At 35.1% G+C, this 25,529-nt stretch overlaps 1 protein-coding gene across 3 annotated transcripts in view; it reads left to right on the top strand.

Moving 5' to 3' along the window:
* TET2 (tet methylcytosine dioxygenase 2) overlaps nt 1–24,944 on the top strand; it is a 114,199-nt gene extending 89,255 nt beyond the window's left edge. Inside the window, exons 7-12 of one of the 3 annotated variants that reach the window (XM_036227645.1) lie at nt 4,542–4,692; nt 6,543–6,632; nt 14,776–14,913; nt 17,380–17,734; nt 19,928–20,031; nt 20,215–24,944. In XM_036227645.1, coding sequence (XP_036083538.1) covers nt 4,542–4,692; nt 6,543–6,632; nt 14,776–14,913; nt 17,380–17,734; nt 19,928–20,031; nt 20,215–21,657 — 2,281 coding nt within the window. In that variant the 3' untranslated portion in view covers nt 21,658–24,944. Of the gene's footprint in view, nt 1–4,541; nt 4,693–6,542; nt 6,633–14,775; nt 14,914–17,379; nt 17,735–19,927; nt 20,032–20,214 lie in introns of those variants that run through there. The other 2 variants (XR_001597279.2, XM_016147939.2) reach the window with 2 other exon arrangements.
* Nucleotides 24,945–25,529: the final 585 nt, after the last annotated feature.

Genomic DNA, 25,529 nt, shown 5'->3' with positions numbered 1-25,529 from the left:
TTCTTCTCATCAAAATTCCATTGCTTTTCTTGAATAAATGCTCCTAGAAAGCTGCAAGCCTTTTAATTTCAAGATTTCTCAAAAGTTGATTTTGGTAACATTTACCAGTATTTTCATTGCTTTTATGATGGAGAAAACTTTCAGAGATTCTTATTTGGCCATCTTTGCTGACATCTATAAAATGATAATTTCTAATTATAACATTCCTTCTATACTCATTAACTGGAATTCTTTAGAGAATTTTTCCTTACCAACTGTTAGGTTACTATTAAATATAGTTTGTAAACAAAGACAGAATAAATTAATGGTATCTTTAGATGTGAAATTTCCAAGTAGTGATTTGGTGCCTTAATAAGCACCCCAAAATTATCAATTAGTTTGTTATTTCTTTTTACTGTCATTATTAACTCATAGATTTTAACCTATGTTCATTTTCAAGAGAAATGATATTTAGAGATCAGAATAAGCATCCAGATATGCTCATTGCTATTTTTACCTTTTAGACATTTTTAGTGAGCAGACATAGGAAATAATTATTTTTTAGAAAGAGAAATGAGCTTTTTAACTAAAATCATGAGTTCATACTATCATTTCCTATTCATAATTAAGATTACAGGATATTTTACTTAACTTTCACACTTTTATTTTTATCTAAATTCTTGTTTTTTGACATTAACAGGGTCTCTTCTTGTCACAATATAAAGAAGTAATTTCAAAATATCACTACTAGTAAGACTACTGATGTTCAGTGAGGTCAGGAGAGTAATGCATGAACAAAATGAGAATTTCAACAAAGAGATAGGAAATATTAAAAAGTACCAAACAGCATTACAAAGCTGAAAAATATATAACTAAACTGAAAATTCCACTAGAAGGGTTCAGCAGTAGACCACATCAAGGGAAAAAAAGATTAGCAAAATCAAAGACAGGGAAAAGAGCAGTGGAATTTATCCAGTCAGAGGAGAAAAAAGAAACAAAGAATGAAAAAGAGTGAAGACAGCTTAAAAGATTTATAGGACACCATGATTTATAGGACCATTATATGGTGCTAGAAGCAGAAAGCTTACTCAGGAAATGCCTTGAGACAAACATGCCAAAACTTAAGGGATGCAGCAAAAGCAGTTCTAAGAGGAAACTTTATAACAATAAATACTTACATTTGGAGGTGGGAGCGGGGAGTCTCAGATAACCTAACTTGGAACCTCAAAGAACTTGATGAAAAACAAACTAAGCCCAAAGTTAGCAGAAAGAAGAAAATAAATAACAAGGATCAGAGTTGAAATAAATAGAGACTAAAAAGACAATAGAAAAGAAGAATGCAACTAAGAACTTTAAAAAAAAAAATAGAAACAAGCTTTAGTCAAACATAGTCAAATTTTAGCTACACTTATCAAGAAAAAAAAATCTCAAAGATATACAATGGCAAATGTATTGGTGTACCACAGCAATACAAAGGATTATAGAGAATATGAACAATTACATAGCAACAAATTGTACAACCTAGAAGAAATGGATAAATTTCGAGAAACACAGAACTTACCAAGAGTGAATCATAAAGAAATAGAAAATCTTAACAAACCAATTACTAATAAGGATATTGAATCAGTAATCAAAAACCTCACAAGAAAGAAAAGTCCAGAACCAAATCGTGAATCCTACCAAACATTTAGTTATTTAATAGCAGTTGTCCTCAAAATTTTCCAAAAAATTGAAGAGGAGGGATAACTTCCAAACTCATTTTACAAGGCTAGCATTACCCTGATACCAAAATGACAGACACTACAAAAAAAAGAAAATTACCAGCCAATATCCCTGATGAACATAGATGCAAAAATCCTCAACAAAATATTAGCAAATCAAGTTGAGTAGTATGTTCAAAGGATCATATACCATAATCAAGAGGATTTATCCCAGGGATGCAAGAATAGCTCAACATACCCAATCTTTGCAATACTCCATATTAACAAAATGAAGGATAAAAATCATAGGATCATTTTTATAGGTGCAGGAAAAGCATTTGACAAAATTCAACATCCTTTCAAGATAAACTCAAAAAACTTATTATAAAAAGAATGTACCTCAACATAATAAAGGCCATATATGAGGTCACAGCTAACATCATAGTCAGTGATCAAAAGCTACAAGCTTTTCCTCTGAAATCAAGAATAAGACAAAAATGTCCACTTTCGCTACTTTTATTCAATATACTACTGGAAATCTAGCCAGAGTAATCAGGAAAGAAAAGGAAATTAAAGGCACCCAAATCAGAAAAGAAGTAAGTCCATCACTATTGGCAGATGACATGATAGATATAGAAAATTCTAAAGACTACATCAAAAAACTGTTATAACAAATTCAGTTAAGCGTCAGGATACAATATTAATATATGAAAGTCAGTTGTATTTCTATACACTAACAATGAACTGACACAAAGAGAAATTAAGAAAATAATCCTGTTCATAACAGCATATGAGAATAAAATACCTAGAAATAAATTTACCAAGGAGATGAGAGATCTGTACACTGAAAACTATAAAATACTGATGAAAAGACATTGATGAAGACAAAAATAAATGGAAAGATATTCTATGTTCATGGATTGGAAAAATTAATATTGTTAAAATGCTCATTCTGTTTAATGAAATCTACAGATTCAGTGCAATCTCCATCAAAATTTCAATGGCATTTTTCATAGTAATAAAAAAAAAAATCCTAAAATTTGTATGGAACCAAAAATACCCAAATTAAACAAACAATCTTGAGAATGAAGAACAAAGCTGGAGTTGTCATACTTTCCTGAATTCAAACTATATTACAAACCTATAGTAATCAAAATAGTATGGTACTAGCATCAAAACAGACATATAGATGAATGGAACAGAATACAGAGCCCAGAAATAAACCCATGCATATATGGCCAACTTATTTCGACAAAGGAGCCAAGACTATACAGTGGGGGAAGGATAGTACCTTCAATAAATGGTGATGGGAAAATTGGATGTCAACATGCAAAAGAATGAAAACTGGACTCCTGTCATTATTACACAAAAATCAACCGAAAATGAATCATAATCTTGAACATATGATCTGAAACTGTAAAACTTTTAGAAGAAAGCATAAGAGGTTTAGGGGAGGAAGAAACTTACCTCTACCCTTCTAGGTTCAGCCTTAAAAAAGGAAATTCTGATGTTTTGCAGAGTGAATATACCTGAAGGGCATTATGCTAAGAGATATAAGCCAGACAGGGAATGACAAATACTGCATAGTATCACATATTTGGAAACAAAAAAATTGAACTCATAGAAACAGAGTAGAAAAGTGGTTGCCAAGAGGCTGAGGGTAGAGGTTGATAAAAGATAAAATCTTTCAGTTATAAAATGAGTTAAGATCTGAGGATCTAATGTATAATGTGGGGACTAAAGTTGATAACATTTAGTATATATTTGATATTGCCTAGGAAAGGAGAACTTAAATGTTCTTTCCACCAAAAAAAAAAAAAAAGGTAAAGGAATCCTTTCATAATGTATACATATATCATCATATTGTACACTTTAAATATCGCAATTTCACTTATCAATTATACCTTAATAAAGCTGAAAAATACCTGCTAGATATAGTTTTCCTAGTAGATGGTTTACCATTTTTTGTTTGTTTTTTGGCTTCTCTGCTTGCCTCTTTATTGCTCTTAGGATATATTTGACTTGGGCTATAAAGTCACAGTACTACATTTTAGCCTCAAACAAAAAAGAATTCAAATGCCCATCAGTAATAGAATGATTAATTTGTGGCATGTTCATATGATGGAAAACTGTACTCAGTGAAAAAATATACAAATAAAATGCAAAACATTCAGCCATATGGATGGATATCCCAAACATAAAGAAGCAAGACACAAAATAAGCTTATGCTATATAATCTCATAAACATGTGTGCATGTATATGTGTGCATGCATGTATACGGTTTTGCCTATTTTAATACTATATATATATTTAATACTAGTATTTTTAGTATAGTATTTTTATACTAATAGGCAAAACTATATACACACATATATATGTATACATACACATATTCAGTAGATATATAGTATCCTACATATAATGTAAAATATATAAAATAGTCAAAGCTATACATGTGTATTTATAACAAAAATAGGCAAAGCTAATTTCTTCTGATAGGAGTTACTGTTAGGGGACAATGCCTGGAAGGAAGACTTAAGGAAATTCTGGGGTGCAGGTATATGTTTAGTTTGGTTATTACTCATTTGGGTATTTATTTCATTTGTGAGCATCTGTAAGCTGTAAAATTATGTACTTTTCTGTGTATTATACTACAATAAAAAGTTTGCTTAATTTGTGTTTTAAAGTCAATTGAAATCGTTCTTTTCTGATGTGGTTATGTTACAGCTTAATATAGAGTTAGATCGAGCATTACTAAAAACTATTTTGCACTCATTTTTACATGCAGACACCCAGAATATGAGATTGGTAGCCTAGATAATGCTATCCATAGCCGTAAACTTGGTCCTTTGATTTCTCAGGAGAACCTGTGCCTGTCAAGGGCTGGACCCAGAGACCTGTGGTGCCTCCTTTTCTTTTGGTTGTTCGTGGAGCATGTACTACAATGGATGTAAGTTTGCCAGAAGCAAGATACCAAGAAAATTTAAGCTGCTTGGGGATGACCCAAAAGAGGTTTGTTTACTTCCTGATGTATAATCTCTTTATTTTTCATGGAGAATTGATGAGCACAGATGAACAATATGACATACTCCATTAAGCTCCCTTATTAACAAAGAATTTCATCTCAGAGATGAAGCAACAAAAATTTTGCTAAACTGTAGACACATTATAACAATTTATTAAGTTAGTATAATAACCATATTATACCAAAGTAATAGATAAAATTTGAGTAACATAAACTGTTCATACTTATGGCCTTTTATATTCTTTCTCTTTTATGTTAAGTCCAGAGTTTTAAACCGCTGTCATTTCAGTATTAAATCTAAATGTAAACACTTCAGCCTTAAAATTCCATTTTTGAAGGTGAATAATAGAAGTCATGCTCATAACTGCCACATTCAGAAAAGACCATCTCTGGTAACATTTTCACATCATGAGATTTGACAGTTTAAAGTAACTTAAATGAATGGACTCAAGTAACTAAAATATATTTAGATTTTTAATATAAAAGTATAATTGAAATAAATGAACACTGATTTCTCATTGAAGTCAGTTTTTTGTCTTTCCTCAAGAATAGATATTCCTCAGAATATAACTTGCAGGTTAGTATCAAATTTAACAACTTTCGGGTAGTATGCATTCTAGAGTATACTAATTGAATAATCAGAAAACCTCAGTATATTTAGCATTTAGATACAACCAAATTTTTAGTGACTCTGCAGCTTATAATATGCAGTATGCTATGGATATTTCAATAGTGATATGTCCTTCTAAAAGAAAACTTTATTAACTTTATTATTTATGACTATAATAAGTGGAAATTTAATAATCTGCAAAAACTCTTAAAATCATGATATAAATTGTTTTCATAGGATCATAATTTTCATAAACATTAAAAATTTCTTAAATATTACTTAAACATACTTGATGTCCTCTTTTCATAAGAAAAACATGAATATTTAATATGCCTAATGAAGAATAGCTGTTTTGCAGTCCATCAGCCACTTTTATTTTTCACACTGGAGAGCTTTTTTCACCACTATTTGATGTAAATCATATCCAGGTAATAACTAGCAACATCCTCCCTCAGTTATGCAGGAGGGCCCCACTCAGACCTTCTCACTGTATAAAATGCAAACAAGTACATCTCTGCCAGATGGTCACATCTCTCAAGACTTTTAGAGAAATATCAATGTGAAATGAGAACTTCTAAGCATGAATGGAACAATTAAATATCCCCAACAATTTTTAAAAGCATATTACTTTGAAAAATCTGTTCTTTGTTGGGGAGAGAGAGTAACCGAACATTTCTCCTTTCAAATGAACTTTACAAAGTTTTTCATGTTTACCACATTCTAGTTCTGAAAGTTCTGTCTGTATTTGAAGCGTCTAGTCTAGTAATTTTTAGTTGTGATATGTAGGAAGTATTTCAAATTTAGAAATGCTATTTTGGTAGATGTTTAAAAGTATAATGATTAGAAATAGACAAATTAAACCAAACAACCCCTTTCAATAGCCCACCTTCTTCGACAGTTCATTGGAGAGGGAGTGAAAAATGTAACCTCTTTAAGACCAGATGGCTTCATTTTCCTAACCTTACTGTCAGTATAGGCTTATATTTTAAAATGCCAAATATCTGCCAACTAGATTTAATAACACATACAAAAATAGATAATATATTACGTACACTTTCACTTAGAAATAGTCATATTAACATGCTTTAATTATTAATAAGAAAGATAGTACATAGTTATTTGGATCCAAGATATGGGGGTAGGGGAGAGAATCTAACTGATAGCTTCTCTCATATACAGAGAGAATAGATTTAGAAGTTAATATGTAGAATTATTCATTTTATACAGGAAGAGAAATTGGAGTCTCATTTACAAAACCTGTCTACTCTTATGGCGCCAACGTACAAGAAACTTGCACCTGATGCATATAATAATCAAGTAAGTTTAAATACTTATTGACAGTGATTGGAACCATCAACTTACTCATTATTGATGACTTACCTACCTACTTCCAAAAATATTTTGAAACAATGATTTTCCTTTATTTTTCTAACTTTTTCTCTTTCCAGTTGTTGAAGCCACAGCAGTGTTCTGTTTCTGGTCTATGAAAATTACACCATACATAGAGTGTATTTTGGCCTTTAAAATATGTATATATGAGTTTTTAAGGCTTGTGATATCTACTGATCTTGTTCTCATACAAATAATTTTGTCCCTGCAAACAGACTTTGATGATCGATTAAAATTATGTGATCCAAACTATAGGCTCTAACCACCTCATAATGGTTTTTATAGGAAGTTTATACATATAAAGCTGTAGGAGTACTGCTTTGTAAGTATACACATATGTGTCCAGATATGCCATCTTTTGCTAGATGTAGATTTTTTTTTCCTTTTTTTTTGGTGGGGGGGCTTTTTTTTTTTTTTTGCCTATTTAATGTGTTTTCTAGACTGTACCTATTTAGAAGGCCAGCTGATTTGTTCAGAAATGCTCATGAAGGAAATAAAAGACTATAAAGTCATTCGTGTTGCAGTAATAACAACAAAAGCATTAAATGAAAACCTGTTACAAATGAGATACTATGTTTAGCCGTCATGGACATAAAGATGAGCCTTGCTAAAGACAGTGTCTGGTTTCTAACAGGTTTTCGTATATGGAATTCTTTAGAGGATACATATGTAAAATAGCAACATAATGCTATAACACCTGGGAGAGAGGTATGCACACATTTCTGAAGAAATGAAGGTTCTCCTTGAAAGTAGAGATGTAAGGTCACAAATGTCCTTGAGGCCACATAAAGATCTTTGAACTTTATCTTCTAGGTACCATTGGGCTACCATTGGCCTGTGTTAACGGTATGTTCAGGATAGGGGAGGGTGAAGTGATTTAATTTAAAAAGGGCACTCAATTAGCCAAATAGATGAAATATAACTTAGATTAGTATATGATTAACTTATAAAAGAAATAAGCTATTACAATCATTGGGTAAGGGATGTGAAGGTCCTAAAAGAGATGGCAGTAGTGGTGGAGAAAAGGAAGTATGTGAAATATTTTGAGGTAGAACTTATAGAACTTAGTGACCAGATTTGAGGATCAGAAAAAGAGGGATTTTGAAGATCCACTAAATGTCTGGCTTGGACAGGTTGCTCTATTACCTAGTATCAGAATCAGTGAGGAAAAGTTGGGGGAGGCGGGAGGATGACGTATTTCACTTTGGATGTGCTAGGTTTGATGTACTCCTAGGATAATAGATGGAAAATTGGGAGACAATTCAGGCTAGCACTGTAGATTTGAGAGTTATCAAAAATGCAGGAAATAGTTCAAGTTGAATACATATGTGTAAATACCATTTTTCGGAGTGGAGAGTATAAAGAGGAGGAGGGGCTAATGATACTGATGGGATTCTGGAACATATCAACATTTTAGGGGAGAGTGGAGGAAGAGACACCAGTGAAGTCAGTGCTAGGAGTAAGAGCAATAGAGTAGGAGAGGTTAAAAGACTGAACGGAAAGCGGGAGACTGAGATGGAGGAAGGCTAGAGATAATAAGAAGGTGTGGAGCAGAGCACACAGCAGAAAGGGGTGAGGGGAAGCATGAAGGGTAGTAGTACACTGACAAACACTGAAGACTCATAGGATTAGATTAGTTTACATAGCAGATGCAGGGGACCAATCCTAATTAATGATTTAGCTACTCTTGTTTCCATTGTGGATGTTAACACTTTCCCTACACGTCGACTCTTTTTTTTTTTTTTTTAATGGCAGCAAAGGAAGCAAATTTAATAATGATGGTCTGTTTATAAGTCGTTTTGTGTCACAACTTAGGTTTTAAGAAATGTATGTGAATGTCTATGAGAATTATTTTAGGCATAACTCCTGAGATGTGTTTCAATATTTATAAATGAATAAATGTAGATGTGCTAATCACTGGGCATAAAGCTTCAGTTAAACAAAATGAATAAGCTCTAGAGAGCTGCTGTACATGTATACCTGTAGCCAACAATAATTAATGGACACTTCAAATTTTGTTAGAAGAGTAGATCTAATGTTAAGTGCTCCTACCACAATAAAATTTAAATACTACATTGATACATAAAAAATAGATGTAATGTCTATATAAAAAAATCAATTAATGGCTGTGACTGAATAAGGTGTATTTTATATTGGATGGTAGGTACTATTGATAATGTTTATCTATATGCCTTAATATGGTTTTGAGATTGAAAAAAATAAAGCAGCCATGTGATCTTTCCACACAGTATATGGGAGGACCTTTTGAGGTTATGGATGCTGTCAAAGCTTGCAATTCGATTTGCCTCCTTCCAACTAAATGTGCTCCCTTGCTTTATTCCTTGATTTCTTAGTCAAAATCTTATTGGTAAAGTTAAAGACCCAAAATCTTATTGGGTCTTTACAGCATTTCTTCTGTCAACAACTCCATGGAATTAGAACATACGTTTTCTCAATTTAAATATTCTTTCTTCATATCTACCCAATGAGCTTACATTCACTCCGTGTTTTCTATAGTTGTCTTACCATTAAACTTTAGGCCTCAATTAGCAGGTTTGTATCTCAAAATCATGTGCTTTCATCATATGTAAAAATGACTTATAGACGAGTGCTATCCAAGAGAACTTTTCTATGGCAATGGAAACATTCTCTGTCTACAAGTTGAGTGCAAAGCTGCTAGCCACATGTGGTTATTGAATACTTGATATGTGGCTAATGCAGGTGAGTTAATGAATTTTTATTCTTATGTTAATTAATTTAAATTTAAATCACCACATGTGGCTAGGAGCTACCATATTGAACAGCAAGGCTTTACATCATCAGGAAGCCATGCACTTAGAATTGCCTTCCAAACATGGAGATGAATTTTCAGTAATTCATATCACAAGTCCCTCCATGGTATTTCTTATAAAATGGCATGTCTGTCTAATGACCAACTGGATTGTGTGTATGTATGTGTGTGTACACACACACACACACACACATACATACATACATACATGTAAAAGTATATATATATATACACACACACACATATATATGTATATGAATGAAACAGTTGTTTTTATATAAGACAAGAAGCACAAGGCAGTAACACTAGAGAAAAGAGAAATAAAAATAAAAAAGGTGAACCTATGGTTATCCCATCCTGTTTCCTGAAGAGCACATTAGGCTCCAGGTTAGGGAGATGGAACCAAAACAGACCCCATGGTTATCTCTGCATTAAGGAGACAAAGTTCAGAATTTGGGGAAGTAAGCTCATAGAATTCGCTACTCAGAGTACCAAGGAGGAGAGAGCATCATCTACATCTCTCCAGAGATCTGCAGAGAGTTCTGCTTGAGTCTTCAGCTGAGTACTGAACAGTGCATGCATATGAAGAGCTTACCAAGGCTGTGGAACAAACTATCAAAAGGAAAAGGCAGAACATTCTCTTGGTTTCATACAGGACCTGGAATAGTTTTTGTTACTACCACTCAGAAGGAAAAGACCTCCTAACATACAAGATGACAAATAGCATATTCAGAATCTTATGGCTTGGTAGCAGGAGTCGATAAGGCTATTCTGGTCCCATCTAAAGATATTTAAAAATCACGACTGGAAAGGATCATTCCAAGTAATGATTCCAAGTAATTTAGCAGCATCCCAGAAAAATACTTTAAAAAAATCCCAAAAACAACAAGGTAAAATTAATAATATCTAGCATCCCATCAAAAATTACCAGACATACAAAGAAACAAGAAAATATGACCCATAATGGGGGGAGGGGTGTGGTAATCAATAGCAATAGTTCCAGAAATGATGTGTGATAAGAATATATAGACAAGACCATTAAAATTATATATAAATATATATCACATATATAATTTGTTTAAGACAACAGAGGAAGGTATGAACATGATAAAGCTAAAGGAGAAATCAAAAAGACATTAAACTTCTAAGGATGAAAATATATGATGTCTGGATTAAAAAAAAAATACACTAGATGGAATTAGCAGATTAGTGAACTGGAATACATAGCAATAGAAATTTTCCAATATGAAATACAGAGAAAAAACAAAACAGGAAAAATAATAGCTAATTTTTTTTGAGATTTGTTTAAAACTATAATCTCATTAATCCCAGAAGCTCAGCAAACCCCTAGTAAAGGGGGAGTGGGGAGAGAGACATGAAGAAAACTATATGAAAGGTACATTAAAATCAAGTTGCTTAAAGTCAGTGATAAAGAGAAAAATGTAAAAAGCAGATAGAGAAAAAAAATATTACATATAATGAGGAAAATGATAATAAACACAGGAGACTTCATGTCAAAGAAAAATGCAAGAAAGAAGGTAGAGGAGAAATATCTTTAAAGTACTAAAAGAAAAAACTGTCAACCTAGAAAACCAGTGAAAACAACTGAAAAGTAAAGGTAAAATAAAGTTTTTTTTTCCCAGACAAAAGCTAAAATAATTTACCACCAGCAGACTAACACATCAAAAATGTTAAAAGAAGCCCTCTGGTAAAAAAGTAAATGATACCAGATAGAAATCTGGATTGACAAAAAGAATGAAAAATATAAGTAGTAGATATGGAAGGAAAAACTTTTTTTCCTTATTTTAAAACTTTCTTTAAAAGATTATTTGCCAAAAATATGTTAACAGTGTACTTGAGGTTTATAAAAGGTAGAAGTAGCAAAGAGGTTTTGGGTTTGGAAGTACAACAGTTACCTCCCCCACCCTGTCGCTAGAAGATCCATTTCGATACCCCCCAGAGGATGCCTAAAACTATAGATAGTATGGAACCTCACATATATACACACACACACACACACATATATATGTACATATGTATATACATGTATACGCACACGTTTTTATATATACATGTTTTTTTCTATACATACATACCTATGATAAAGTTTAATTTATAAATTAGTCACAGTAAGAGATTAACAGCAATAATAAACAATAGAACAATTATAACAATATACTGTAATAAAAGTTATGTGAATATGGTCTCTCTCTCAAAATATCTTATTACCCTGTACTCACCTTCTCACTTAAAGGGAGCATTGCAGCTTCTCTTAGGCATATCCAAATAGCCAGCATTACTACTCTTGTGTTTTGGGCCATTATTAAGTAAAATAAGTGTTACTTGAACAAGCACTGGGTACCACAACAGTTGATCTACTAGCAAAATGATTACTAATAGACTAATGGACAAGTAGGGTTGTGCATACATCTGGAGATTCTGGACAAAAGGATGATTCATGCCCCAACTAGGACTGGGCAGAACGGTGCGAGATTTCATTATACTACTCAAAATGGTCTGCAATTTTAAACTTATGAATCGTTTATTTCTGGAATTTTCCATTTAATAGTTTTGGACCATGGTTGACTGTGGGTAACTGAAACAGTGGAAGGCAAAATTATGGATAAGAGGGAGATACTGTTATAAGGTTCTTATTTTCTGTATTGAGCAGTACTTGAATGTAGATTGTGATAAGTTAAAGAATACACTATAAACTTTAAAGCAAGCATTCACTAAATTAAAGCCAATTAAATTATATTAAAAGTACATACCAGAAAGATACCTACAAAATCCCCAGGTATCTGAGCAACATATTTCAAAATGACCTATGGATCAAAGAAAAAATTACAAGGGAAATTAGTATTTTGAAGTATTTCAAATGGAATGAAAATTAAGACACGACATTGAAATTTGTGTAATGAAGCTATAAAGCCTTGCTTAGAGAGACATTTATAGCATTGAACACTGATATTAAAAAATATGTCTCAAATCAATAATCTTTGCTTCTACCCTATGAAACATAAAAAGGAGAGCAATTTTGGCCCTAAAAAACAAAACGAAGGAAAAACTAAAGAAAACAAATTAATGAAATAAAATACAGAGGACAAGAGAATGAATCAGTGAAATCAAAAGTTGGTACTTTGAGTCAATTCAGTTAGGAAAAATAGAGCTACAAATTGCCAATATCAAGAATTAGAGATGAGACATTACTACAGATTTTATAGACATTAAAAGAATGGTAAAGACATGTTATTAAAACTCTATGTCAATAAATTCAACAACTTAGCTGAAATGTGCAAAGTCCTTGAAAAAGAGAAATTATCAAAGTTTAGTAATGAAAAAAATATACTAGTCCTATATCTGTTAAGAAATTGAATTTGTAGTTAAAACTTTCCACAGAACTCCAGGCCCAGATGATTTTCCTTCCAAATTTGACCCATTAATTAAGGAAGAAGAAATAACAATTCAACAGGAAATTCTTCTAGAAAGTGGAAAAGGAGTAAACACATCCAAACTCATTCTATGAGGCTGGAAATATTTTGATCCTAGAACCAGATGAAAGCGTTAAAGAAAAAGAAAACTATAGTCCAATGTTCTTTATAAATAGCAATGTGAAAATTCTTAACAAATTATAGCAAATTAGATTTGACAGTATATAAAAGGGATAATACATCACTATCAAATGGAGTTTATTTCAAGAATGCTTGGTTCATTTAACACTCAAAATCTATCACTATCATTCATCATAATAACCAACATAACGGGGAAAGTACGATTATCTTAATAAATAGGAAACAAACATTTGACAAAATTCAACAGCCTGATAAAGAGCATAGATTTAAAAAACAAAACAAAACAACAACAACAACAACAAACCCCTAAAGCTAAATCATATTTAATGGTAAAAAACTGAACACTTTGCCCTTAAGATTAGAAGAAACAAGACTTCACTCTCACCACTTCTATTCAACATCCAGCTGAAGATTTTAGATAGTGCAATAGGCAAGGAAAAGAAGTAAAAAGAATATAGATTGGATAGGAAGGATATAACTGTGCTTATTTGCAGACTACACACTTGGTTACATAGAAAATCCCAGAGAATCTCCCCCCCCCCAAAAAAAAACCTACTAGAACTAATAAATGGTTTAGCAGAGTTGCAAAACACAAAGATCAATTGGATTTCTAATTCTACAATAAACAAAAATTAAAATGGAAACCAATAGCAATTAAAATAGCATCAAAAATATCAAATTCTTAGGCATACATTTTACAAAAATGTACAAGCCTTGTACACTGAAAACTACAAAACATTGCTAAGAGTAATTGTAGACGACCATATTCATGAGTCACAAAGACGGTATTATTAAGATGTTAATTGTCCCCAAATTAATCAATGAATTCAATACATGACCTGCTGAAATATCACCAGGCATTTTGAAGGAATTCACAAGGTGATGCTAAAACACATAGAAATGCAAAGGACCTGGAATGGTCAAATAGTTTTTAAAACAAGAGCATAATTTGAAGATTCATACTCCTTGATTTCAAGATTTACTAAAAATCTACACTTATTAGTAATCAAGACAGTTGGTAGTGGTATATACACACAAACATACCATTATGTACCAAAAGATCAGAAATAGAGTCTAGAAATAAATCCAGTATGTATAGTCAATTAATTTTCAACAAAGGCAATTCAAAGGAGAAAGGATAATCTTTTCATCCAGTGATATTTGAACATTTGAATAGCCATACAGAAAAAATAAACCTTTACTCTTAATTTCATCCCATGTATAAAAATTAACTAAAAATAGATCCCTTTATATAAAATTCTAGAAAATGAAAACTTATCAGTAGTGACAGGAAGCAGATCAGTAGTTGCCTGAAAACACAAGGGAAGCACGAATTATAAAGGGATAGGAGGAAACTTCAGAGTGATGGATGTGTACTTTATTTTGATTGTGGCAATAGTTTCATACATACATATGTCAAAATTCATCAAATAGTACACTTAAAATATATTTCATTTAATGTATGTCAGTTATACTTCAATAACACTGAAAAATAAAAACTTTACCGTGACAAGGTATTTGCTTTGTGTCATTTCATCATTTGGGTTTTTGGATAAAAAGTAAGCAGCATTTCTAAAAGTTCTAAATAACCTAAATACTGTGTCGTTTTGATCTATTCAGTACATAGGTCTTGTATTTTTTTCAGCAAATATGCATAAGAATTTCAAACACCTAAGTACCTCCCCAGTCACACACTTTTATTTTTCAGATTGAATATGAACACAGAGCACCAGAATGCCGCCTGGGTCTGAAGGAAGGCCGTCCGTTCTCAGGGGTCACTGCATGTTTGGACTTCTGTGCTCATGCCCATAGAGACTTGCACAACATGCAGAATGGCAGCACATTGGTGAGTGGGGCTGAGGACAGGCTAGCAGCATATCCTGTTGAAGAGCGGAGGGCTGGAATTCAATAGCATTTGGTTAGGGTAATATGTTCTCCGCAGGTGTCATACTGCATAACAGTGTTTTCATGAATGAACTCCTGTTGCATAATTATTTGGCATAAATAGTACTCTCATAACAGGTTGGCACATTAGTGGAAAACTGTGTTGACAAGCCCATGAAAATCATGGAAATTCTTGGTGCTAATCTAAACCAGCAACCCTGCATTGCCAGCTACAATTAGCTGCCAACAAATATTTCATAATTCAATGTCAGATATCTGATAGGTTATAATCAGTTAAACGAAAAGCCATTTACGAGCCAAGGTACCGAGTCACCTTGCAGTGAGAAGTACAAATGAAAAAACGCATTGTCATGATCACAGTAACTACTATAGACGGTTCAAAGTTCGAAAGAATCCATTAGAACTCCATATCACAGTGGGTGAAATGCATAGGGCCTTATCATTGGATTTATGATAAGGGGAGAAAATGGATACAGTCTTAGGGTAGGGCAACATTCCACACTGACAAAGTCCAGGGTATGGCCGTGCCTATGCAGAAATGCTTCAGAGTAGAAATAAAGAATGAGAGAGTTCAAATGAAGAAACCATAAATTAATCAACCTGATGTGTCATCAACATAGATATCGTTACAGTTCAAGAAGATGATCAGTGAGACTTAAGATGAAAAATAGAAGACAAGCACTAATGTTATATTCTAGGGTAGAAAAGACTTCAGAAACATAGTCGGCAATACTGGAAGTAATTCAAGGAGGCTGGCGCTAAAAGTTTTTGTTGAGAAGCAGAGAAGAAGGTATTGGTTTAATGGTCTAGAGCAGGTGTCAGAAAATTTTTCTGTTAAAGGCAAGATAGTAAATATTCTGTCAAAGACTTTGCAGATACGTAGGGTTTTTATAGGGTACATTCTTTGGATTTTTTTTTTTAATTTAAAAATCCTGTAAAAATGCATGAACCATTCTTAGTTTACAGGTCATACAAAAACAAGATGTGAGGCAGATTGGCCCCAGACCCTGTTTTGCTGATTTCCGATCCAAAAGAACAAATATAAGGCTTAACATCTGCAGTATCTAAAATCATCACCAATCATGTATTAAGCACCTGCTCATTCTTAGGAGGCTATGCTAGATTCTAGGAAGTAAAAGAAATAAATGGTAGCTGGAGCTGTAGCAGGCCCTGAAGAGAACCATGTTTCACTCCAGCAAGGTGAGGGAGAGTGGGCAGAGGATGAGGAAGATGTTTTGAATGAAGAGGAATTTGCCTCTGATAGGTCACAGGTTCTATGAGGTGAAATGGAAAGAAGCACTAGACAGGAACTGAGTAGGGATGAATATGTGTGGGAAAAGGTGAAAGATACTCAGATATGGATTTGGAAGACTTATCTGTAGGAAATAAAAAAAACTCATTTTAATTTTAATACCATCTTGTAATAAACTTATTTATAAAGGTACGTCTGTCATAATCATGATCATGTTTTTTTTCAAGAGTATCTTCCAATTTTATATTACCTTAGGTTTTAGATAACTATGGTCACATTTTTTTCCCACTAATCAAAAACTAAAAATGAAAAGCTAGTATTTTAGAAGCAACAAATAATGTTTCATCAAAACCAATGTGATCGTGGCTAATAAAAAAAAAAAAGTACCTTTAAATTATCAAAGCAACAGAAATTGCTTTTTTTCCCTTCTCGGAGTACCCCCTTTATGTAGTGATAGCTCAGAAAAGAAATGAGGTAGAAGAGAAACAACAAGTTAGATTTAAAGGGACAGAGGAGAGAAAGGGAAGATAGGAGCAGTGTTGGGTTACATGTTTGATGATAATGTCAACCAAATCTCCAGTTTTATATTATTTAGATTTCACTTCAGTATTTTGTAAAAATTTCTTAAACACAGTGGAGGAGAGTTAGGACTCAGATAAGAGAGAAAGATTTAAAATTTCTTTGTGTACAAAAGTATGAGATGAGGCAAATGTGATATTACCAAAAACAGAGGAAGTCATTTGGTAGAACACACTTTCAGCTTCTTTCCGAAGAGGCTTCACATCTATCACATCTATTTTTGAAGTGTGAAAGTGGGGAATTGCTTCACTTTGGTAGGAGTAGTGCCACTTCTCTTAGAGTTAGAAATGGATGTGAAGAACAGAGTCACCACAGGTAACAGTTCCTGATAGACACACACGTACACAAAAAGCTCAGTGTGAACTTGTCCATCTCCCTACACCATTTGGATAACAATCTTCATTAGTAACAGAGAGGCATGGTTTTATGGTCACTGATCCGATCCAGTAGACTACCACCACAAGTCTAAATACTGAGATGAAGAAAGATACATACACACACAGGCACACATATCCACATGTACATGCTTTTCTTATGGACTGAAACTGAGGCTGTACTATCTTATTTCCCTACCAGGTGTGCACCCTCACTAGAGAAGACAATCGAGAAATTGGAGGAAACCCCGAGGATGAGCAGCTCCACGTTCTGCCTCTCTACAAAGTCTCTGATGTGGATGAGTTTGGGAGTGTAGAAGCTCAGGAGGAGAAAAAGCGAAATGGTGCCATTCAGGTACTGAGTTCTTTTCGGCGGAAAGTCAGGATGTTAGCAGAGCCAGTCAAGACATGCCGACAAAGGAAGCTGGAAGCCAGGAAAGCTGCAGCTGAAAAGCTTTCCTCTCTGGAGAACAGCGCAAGTAAGAATGAAAAGGAAAAGTCAGTCTCATCGCGTACAAAACAGACGGAAAATGCAACCCAGGCTAAACAACTAGCAGGTAAACTTAACATGAAGCACTGTGGATATATGTGTTATATAATACTTATGTTAAACATGAATGTTGTTAATTTCAGAAGGTTACATTTCATCATGGTCTTAGTTCTGTACCAGAATCTTCTCTAAAGTTGCAAGGGCTAGGCTTTGCTCTTGGAGATGGTACCATCATCCCTAGCTTGATGGGACAGTTCGGATTTTATTCTGTAGTAAATGTCAAAATGTTATGATAGGTAAGTGATATGGTGAAATTAGTGTTAATGTAGCAATAGCAGGTAGGCCACAATAGAGGTAGAGAGGCTAATAATAGTCTGCAGACAGATACAGTAAACCAAGAGTGAGCTAATAAGAGCTTGAATTTTGGTAGCAATTAAGATATAGCGAAAATGATGGAAGCAAATTCTTCCAAAATGAATATCAATATGCTGGTGACAAAACATTGGAATGCAAGTGAAGAAAAATTTAAGGATGACCGCAAAGTTTTAAGCCTAGATTATAAAACAGTACTATTTATTGAGATAAGTTTGGAAATAGGATTAATGGGGGGAGGGCAGGAGAATAAGATACTTTTCTTTTTCTTTCTTTTTTTTTCCTGTGTGGAGTAGTTTCTTTAAAATCAATCCTGAAAAGAAAACATGCCTTTAAATATTCATATCTTCTTATTTGTTTCTAAATGTCAGCATTCTCGATCAGACTTGAAAACACTTTAAAACAAGTCCTTGTCAACCTCCAAATTATTCTTGGCCATAATCTTGGGACCAGAAGGGCATATAAAAAATCACCTTCCAGATACCTTTCTTTAGCTGTATTCAGTCTGAGGTTTAGGAGATAGATCCACATGTAGTTTTTATAAAGCTTTTACCCATCAAAATAGATCACATCTATAGTAGTAGCAACAGAGCATTATTTACTAAGCTGATATTTTCTTTCCAAACCCCTTTGCTTTACGTCTGCAGTCAGTACTGTGAAAACTCCTACAATAATATAATGTCCATATCCAAATTTTAAAGATGGTATTGGGCTGGCCTTTAACACACACAAAAAAATGTATATCTTTTAGGTTTAGTGTCCCAGTTTGCTTAGAATGAACCATCTGTGCTTCACAAAGTCAAATTTCTCTGCTGATTCATTTCGAAGCTCAAAGAAACTAAGTAATTTAGAACAATATGCTAAAGATGCTTAATAAATAATTGTTGATTGGTTGGCACACCCTATAAGAAGTTAGTCCTGCCCAGTCCCTGGCATCTCCTTTACATTAGCTGTGCAGTATAATTGAGTAGAACTTGGCCTCTAGTCCTTTCTAACCAGTTTCAGCAGTAATCATTGGTCACAACCTCACTGCAGCTCTACACGTTCTTACCTCACATTACTTTTGTAAATGAGGTCATGAAACAGTAGTATGACTTTTAAAAATTTCATTTGCAAAGCTAAAAGTTTCATTAAAGTTTTAATAAAACTACAACTGTGTAAATTTCCTTTCTCCAAAGTGTGCTAAAGAAATAGGGCTCACATATTCTGTAAGATGCTTTGGGCGATTAAATGAATGTCATTCTATTCTCATAGGATTGCTGGATCTTCCATAACAAATTTCATACTACTTTAACGATTTAACCAATTTCACTGCATGCCAGGCAATGGAGAAAAAAAGTAAAATAAGATGTGGTCCCTTCCCACAAGGAACTACTTTACAGGAGGGTAAAGAGGGTACTAGAAATGGATAATTAAAGTACATGATGACTGTTGCTTTATCTGACTTATATTTGCAGTGGGTATTTACTGCAAAAGCACTAGAAGATGAGGTTGTAGAAGACTTCCTCAAGGAAGGGATGACTATGCTAAAGGGGGCAGGGAGATGAGTGAAGGGAGGAGGGCACTTCAAGTAGAGATGGGGGTGTCACGGTCAGAACCCAGAAGCTCCAGAAAATATGATGCTCTCAATGGAATGGCTTTTGGATGTTTATTACATTTTTCTTTGCTCACCAGATAGTAGTTATGTGGTCTCCCTTTTTATTTCTAATGCTTTAGACATGAAAATATTATGCCAGACGGTGATCAGAACCCTAACTTTGCTCTTGTCTTTGTTTGATTAGTGTTGCATAATCTTTGTGGTGGTTCTTAACATATATTTACGCATCTTCACTGGCTTTCATAAAATAATGAACCTACTTGTCACTGCTCTTTCTTATCATGTCCACAGAACTTTTGCGACTTTCAGGACCAGTCTTACAGCAGGCCCAGCAGCCCCAGCCCCAATTGCAACCCCAACAACTACAGAAGCAACCTCCACAGCCACAGAAGCAGCTACCACAGCCACCACAGCTGCAGCGGCCCCTGCCGCAACCCCAGCCACAGCCACAGCCACAGCCACAGACCCAGCCCCAGGCACAGCCACAGCCGCAGCCGCAGCCGCAGCAGCCCCAGCCTCAGCCCCAGCCTCAGCCCCAGCCCCAGCCGCGGCCCCAGCCCCAGCCGCAGCCCCAGCCCCAGCCGCAGCCCCAGCCGCAGCCGCAGCCCCAGCCGCAGCCCCAGCCCCAGCCGCGACCCCAGCAGCAGCCCCAGCAGCAGCAGCTGCCACCACATCACCCCTTGGCTAATAACCCTCAGTCAGAGGCTGTCAACTCTTACTCTTCTGGATCCTCCAGTCTATACATGAGACGGCCCAATCCAGTTAGTCCGTATCCGAGCTCTTCACACACTTCAGATGCTTATGGAGGTGCCAACCCTATGAACTTCTGTTCCACCTCATCCCAAGCTGCAGGTTCATATTTGAATTCTTCTAATCCCATGAACCCCTACTCTAGGCTTTTAAATCAGAATAACCAGTATCCATCATATCAGTGCAATGGAAACGTGTCAATGGACAACTGCTCCCGGTATCTGGGTTCTTATTCTCCTCAGTCTCAGCCCATGGATCTATATAGGTATCCAAACCAAAACCCTCTCTCTAAGTTAAATCTACCACCCATTCATACATTTTACCAGCCAAGGTTTGGAAATAGCCAGGGTTTTACTTCTAAGTACTTAGGTTACGGGAACCAAAATATGCAGGGAGATACCTTTAGCAGTTGTACTATTAGGCCAAACATACACCATGCAGGGACGTTTCCTCCTTATTCCACTCATGAGATGGATGGTCACTTCGTGGGAGCCACCCCTAGACTACCACCCAATTTGAGCAGTCCGAACATAGACTATAAAAATGGTGACCATCACCCGTCCGCTCATATAATCCATAACTACACCGCAGCTTCAGGCGTGTTCAACAGCTCTCTCCACGCCCTGCATCTCCAAAGCAAGGACAGTGACCTGCTTTCCCACACGGCCAACGGGTTATCGAAGATGCTCCCGGCTCTCCAGCACGACCGAACGGCTTCGGGGCAGGAGGACGCACACAAGCTCGCGGAGGCCGGCGGTCAGGAGAGGCCGCCTCCCGCCGCCGAGGACAACGACGAGGTCTGGTCGGACAGCGAGCAGAGCTTTCTGGATCCCGACATCGGGGGAGTGGCTGTGGCTCCGACTCACGGGTCGATTCTCATTGAGTGTGCAAAGCGTGAGCTTCACGCCACCACCCCCCTGAAGAATCCCAACAGGAATCACCCCACCAGGATCTCGCTTGTCTTTTACCAGCACAAGAGCATGAACGAGCCCAAGCACGGCCTGGCGCTCTGGGAAGCCAAGATGGCCGAGAAAGCCCGCGAGAAAGAAGAAGAGTGTGAGAAGTATGGCCCGGACTATGTGCCTCAGAAGACCCACGGCAAAAAAGTGAAACGGGAGCCCTCTGAGCCGCACGAACCCTCGGAGCCCACTTACCTGCGCTTCGTCAAGTCGCTTGCTGAAAGGACCATGTCCGTGACCACAGACTCCACAGTCACCACGTCTCCCTACGCCTTCACTCGGGTCACAGGGCCTTACAACAGATACATATGATACCGCCCCTTGCGTTGGTTACCTCATTTGTAAAGACCACAACCAACCTGTCCATAGTATAGTTCTCATGACATGGACAGTGGGGAAAGGACACAGTATTCATGACAAATGGGGTAGGAAGAACCTCAGCTCACCAGCAAAAAAAGAGGTCATCTTACCATAGCACTTAATTTCCACTGACTCCTAAGTGGTCACAGATGGCATCTAGGCAAAAGACCAAAGCATTCTATGCAAAAAGAAGGTGGGGAAGAAAGTGTTCCACCATTTACATTTTTAAACACTGGTTCTATTATTGGATGAGATGATATGTAAATGTGACTTTTTTCTCCCATGCAACTCTACACATCTGTGACCACTTTTAATAATACCGAGTTTGCATAGTCATGGAACACAAGTACTGTAGTATTACAGTGGCAGGACTCTTAAATACCATCTGGTGCTGAATATATATACTGAAATACTGGAATTATGGCATTTTAACATGCAGTTTTTACTGTAATCTTAATATTAACTTTTATTTATCAAAATAGCTACAAGAAGAGTAAATGAATAGACAGCAAAACATTGAATTTGTTTGGATGTTCTAAGAAATGGTGCTAAGAAAATGGTGTCTTTAACAGTTGAAAATTTAATGCCTTTATATCATCAAGATGCTATCAGTGTACTCCAATGCCCTTGAATAATAGGGGTTCCTTTTCATTCAAGTTTTTATCATAATTACCTATTCTTACACAAGCTTAGTTTTTAAAATGTGGACATTTAAAGGCTTCTGGATTTTGCTCCTCCAGTGAAGTCCTTGTAGGACAATAAACATATATTTGTACATATATATATATACACACACACACACACACACAACATACATATGTATATGTACACACATGTATATGTATAAATATTTTAAATGGTGTCTTAGAAGCACTTTGCCTACCTAAGCTTTGACAACTTGAACAATGCTAAGGTACTGAGATGTTTAAAAAAAAAAGTTTACTTTCATTTTAGAATGCAGAGTTGATTTTTTTAAGGAAAGGAAAGCTTTTAAAATATTTTTGCTTTTAGCCATGCATCTGCTGATGAGCAGAGTGTCCATTTTTAACACAGCCAGTTAAATCCAAAGGTGGCTTACTGGATTCAAGGGAATACATTAGTACACAAAACATATGTTTTCTGGTGCTCATCTCACATGCTATACTGTAAAAGTTTTATACAAAATTGTATGACAAGTTCATTGCTCAAATATGTAGAGTTTTAAGAATTTTCTATCAACTGCAGGTAATAATTAACTGCATGCTATACAGACTCAACCAAGCTGTTCACTTATGTGAAGCAATTTTATGGATCTGTCTGCTCTTCAGCAAACCGAATGACAGTCTGCCTTTGTGTTGATAATTGTACATTGTGATGTCATTTCTTAGCTTAAGTGTCCTCTTTACCAGAGAGATTGGGCAGACTGATGCCTGCATAAGATAAATAAACAGGGTTAGTTCCATGTGAATCTGTTAATTAAAAAGAGAAAACGGGCAGCTGGTTTGCTGTGATGGTTTTAAATCATTAATTTGTATAAAGAAGAAAGAAAGAGATGTATAGTAAGTAAATTAAATTGTAAACAAAACTTTTTTAACACGATGCTTTAGTATTTTAGTACTGTAAAAAAATTAAATAAATAAATAAAATATATATCTATATATATATGGATTTGAAGCAGAATTCACATCATGATGGTGCTACTCAGCCTGCTACAAATATATCATAATGTGAGCTAAGAATTCATTAAAGGTTTGAGTGATGCTCCTACTTGTCATATACCTCAACACTAGTTTGGCAATAGGATATTGAACTGAGAGTGAAAGCTTATAGCATTGTGTACCATCGTTTTTTTCCAAGTCTTTTTTATTATTAAAAAAGCATAACTTTTTTCAATACTTGATTTCTTAGCAAGTATAACTTGAACGTCAACCTTTTTGTTCTAAAAAATCAGGGATATTTCAGCTCGTGTTCTCCTTATGCCAACATGTCACCTGTGTTTATGTAAAATTGTTGTAGGTTAATAAATATATTCTTTTTCAGGGATTTAACTTGTTTATTTTGAATCCCTTCTATTTTTCTTGTAAATGTCCTAATGTAACTAAACTCATTTTGTAAATCTGTTGGCTCTTTTTATTGTAAAGAAAAGCATTTTAAAAGTTTGGGGAATATTTTGATTGTTTCTAGCAGGAAGAAAATTACATGAAAACAGAATGCACTGAGTTGATAAAGGGAAAATTGTAAGGCAGGAGTTTGGCAAGTGATTGTTGGCTAAAGTCTTTCAACTCTCTAAATAAAGAATTTTTGATCCTGTAATCAGTATACATACAGATCCATGAGGACTTCTCCAAACAGGTAAAACCCTTAGGGGTGTGGTGTACAATCGACTGTACAATTATATTTTGGTCTAAGTACATTTTTGCTTACTAACATTTCAAATAAATTTTTAATCAGAGGAAGCCTTTGAGTTTTATTGGTCAAATCTTTATGACATGGCTTTTGTCTTTAAAAAAATTTGTTTTTGGTTTTTGGCTGTGACCAATTTACAAAAATTTCAAAAATGTTTGCTTTGCATATGTCAAACCACATGTTTTTAATATTTTGTGTATACCCTATATCTAACCCAAATATTTGGTTACTACATGCACATCTCTTGGTTTTGAGTCAGTCATCCCTATATGAATATTTGGTTTCTATATCACCCACTGTCACTTGTCAAACTGCTGGCCTACAAGAGCAGAAAGTGTAATATTGGGGATTGGGGAGAGGTTAGGTAGGGAGAAGAGGAAATTGAGTGGCATATTGTAAATATCAGATCTATAATTGTAAATATCAACCTGCCTCAGAATGAATGGAAAGCAGAAATCCAATTTGCTTATATAGGAATATCAGGTTGACTATATAGCCATACTTGAAAATGCTTCTGAGTGGTGTCAACTTTACTTGAATGAATTTTTCATCTTGATTGACGCACAGTGGTGTACAGTTCACTTCTAAAGCTAGTGGTCAACTTGTGTAGGAAACTTTTGCAGTTTGACACTAAGATAATGAAATCTGTGTGCATTTTTCTATGCTTTTTAAAAAACTTAGTTTCATTTCATTTTCATGAGATGTTTGGTTTGTCCATAAAATCTGAGGAGGGTTATAAATACTGTAAGTATTGTAATGTTATGAATGCAGGTTATTTGAAAGCGTTTATTATTATATCATTCCTGATAACGCTATGTGAGTGTTTTTAATAAAATTTATATTTATTTAATGCACTCTAAGTTTTGTCTTGTTGAAGTTTCTGTTTGCTGCCCAATCACTGCCACGTCAACGAGGCAAAAGGAATGAAAAGAATTTGCTTTTTAAAGATAATTTTTAGATAATGATTCTTAATGTTAAACTATATCTAAAGTAATATTTACATAATTAAGGCCAAAATAGTCTAGATATTCAACTTCTTTTTTTCCCAGCTTATGTTTTAACCTATTTTATTTTGCAAGAGGACAGGGGAGAGGTGGCCTGGGAGGCACCAGACCAATGTGCGTGTCCCTGTTAATTCTACGTGGCTTCAGGGAGCTAGGGACTAGACCGTCCTCACCCCTGCCCCTTCTCTATCATGTGACTCATGCTTCACACAGCACAAGTGCACCCCCACCGAAACACTTCCTAGAAACGATATTAAACAGTTGGTATAGTTATGGGAGTCTTCCAGGCCCCACTCCTATCCCTTCCCAAATTGGCAGAGAAATCATCTTCCCCATGCATGAAATGAGAGAATCCCCTTTCCCATATATTCCTCTCTCTTTAGCCTGGGCCAAATTTGATTTAAATAGTCATCTCTGAGCCCAGGAAATGACTAC

The sequence above is a fragment of the Rousettus aegyptiacus genome, unplaced genomic scaffold (genome assembly GCF_014176215.1).
Source record: "Rousettus aegyptiacus isolate mRouAeg1 unplaced genomic scaffold, mRouAeg1.p scaffold_m13_p_10, whole genome shotgun sequence".
In the NCBI taxonomy this organism is placed as follows: domain Eukaryota; kingdom Metazoa; phylum Chordata; class Mammalia; order Chiroptera; family Pteropodidae; genus Rousettus; species Rousettus aegyptiacus.
The sequence above is the reverse complement of the archived record's forward strand: the minus strand, read 5'-3'. Positions and strand labels throughout refer to the sequence as shown.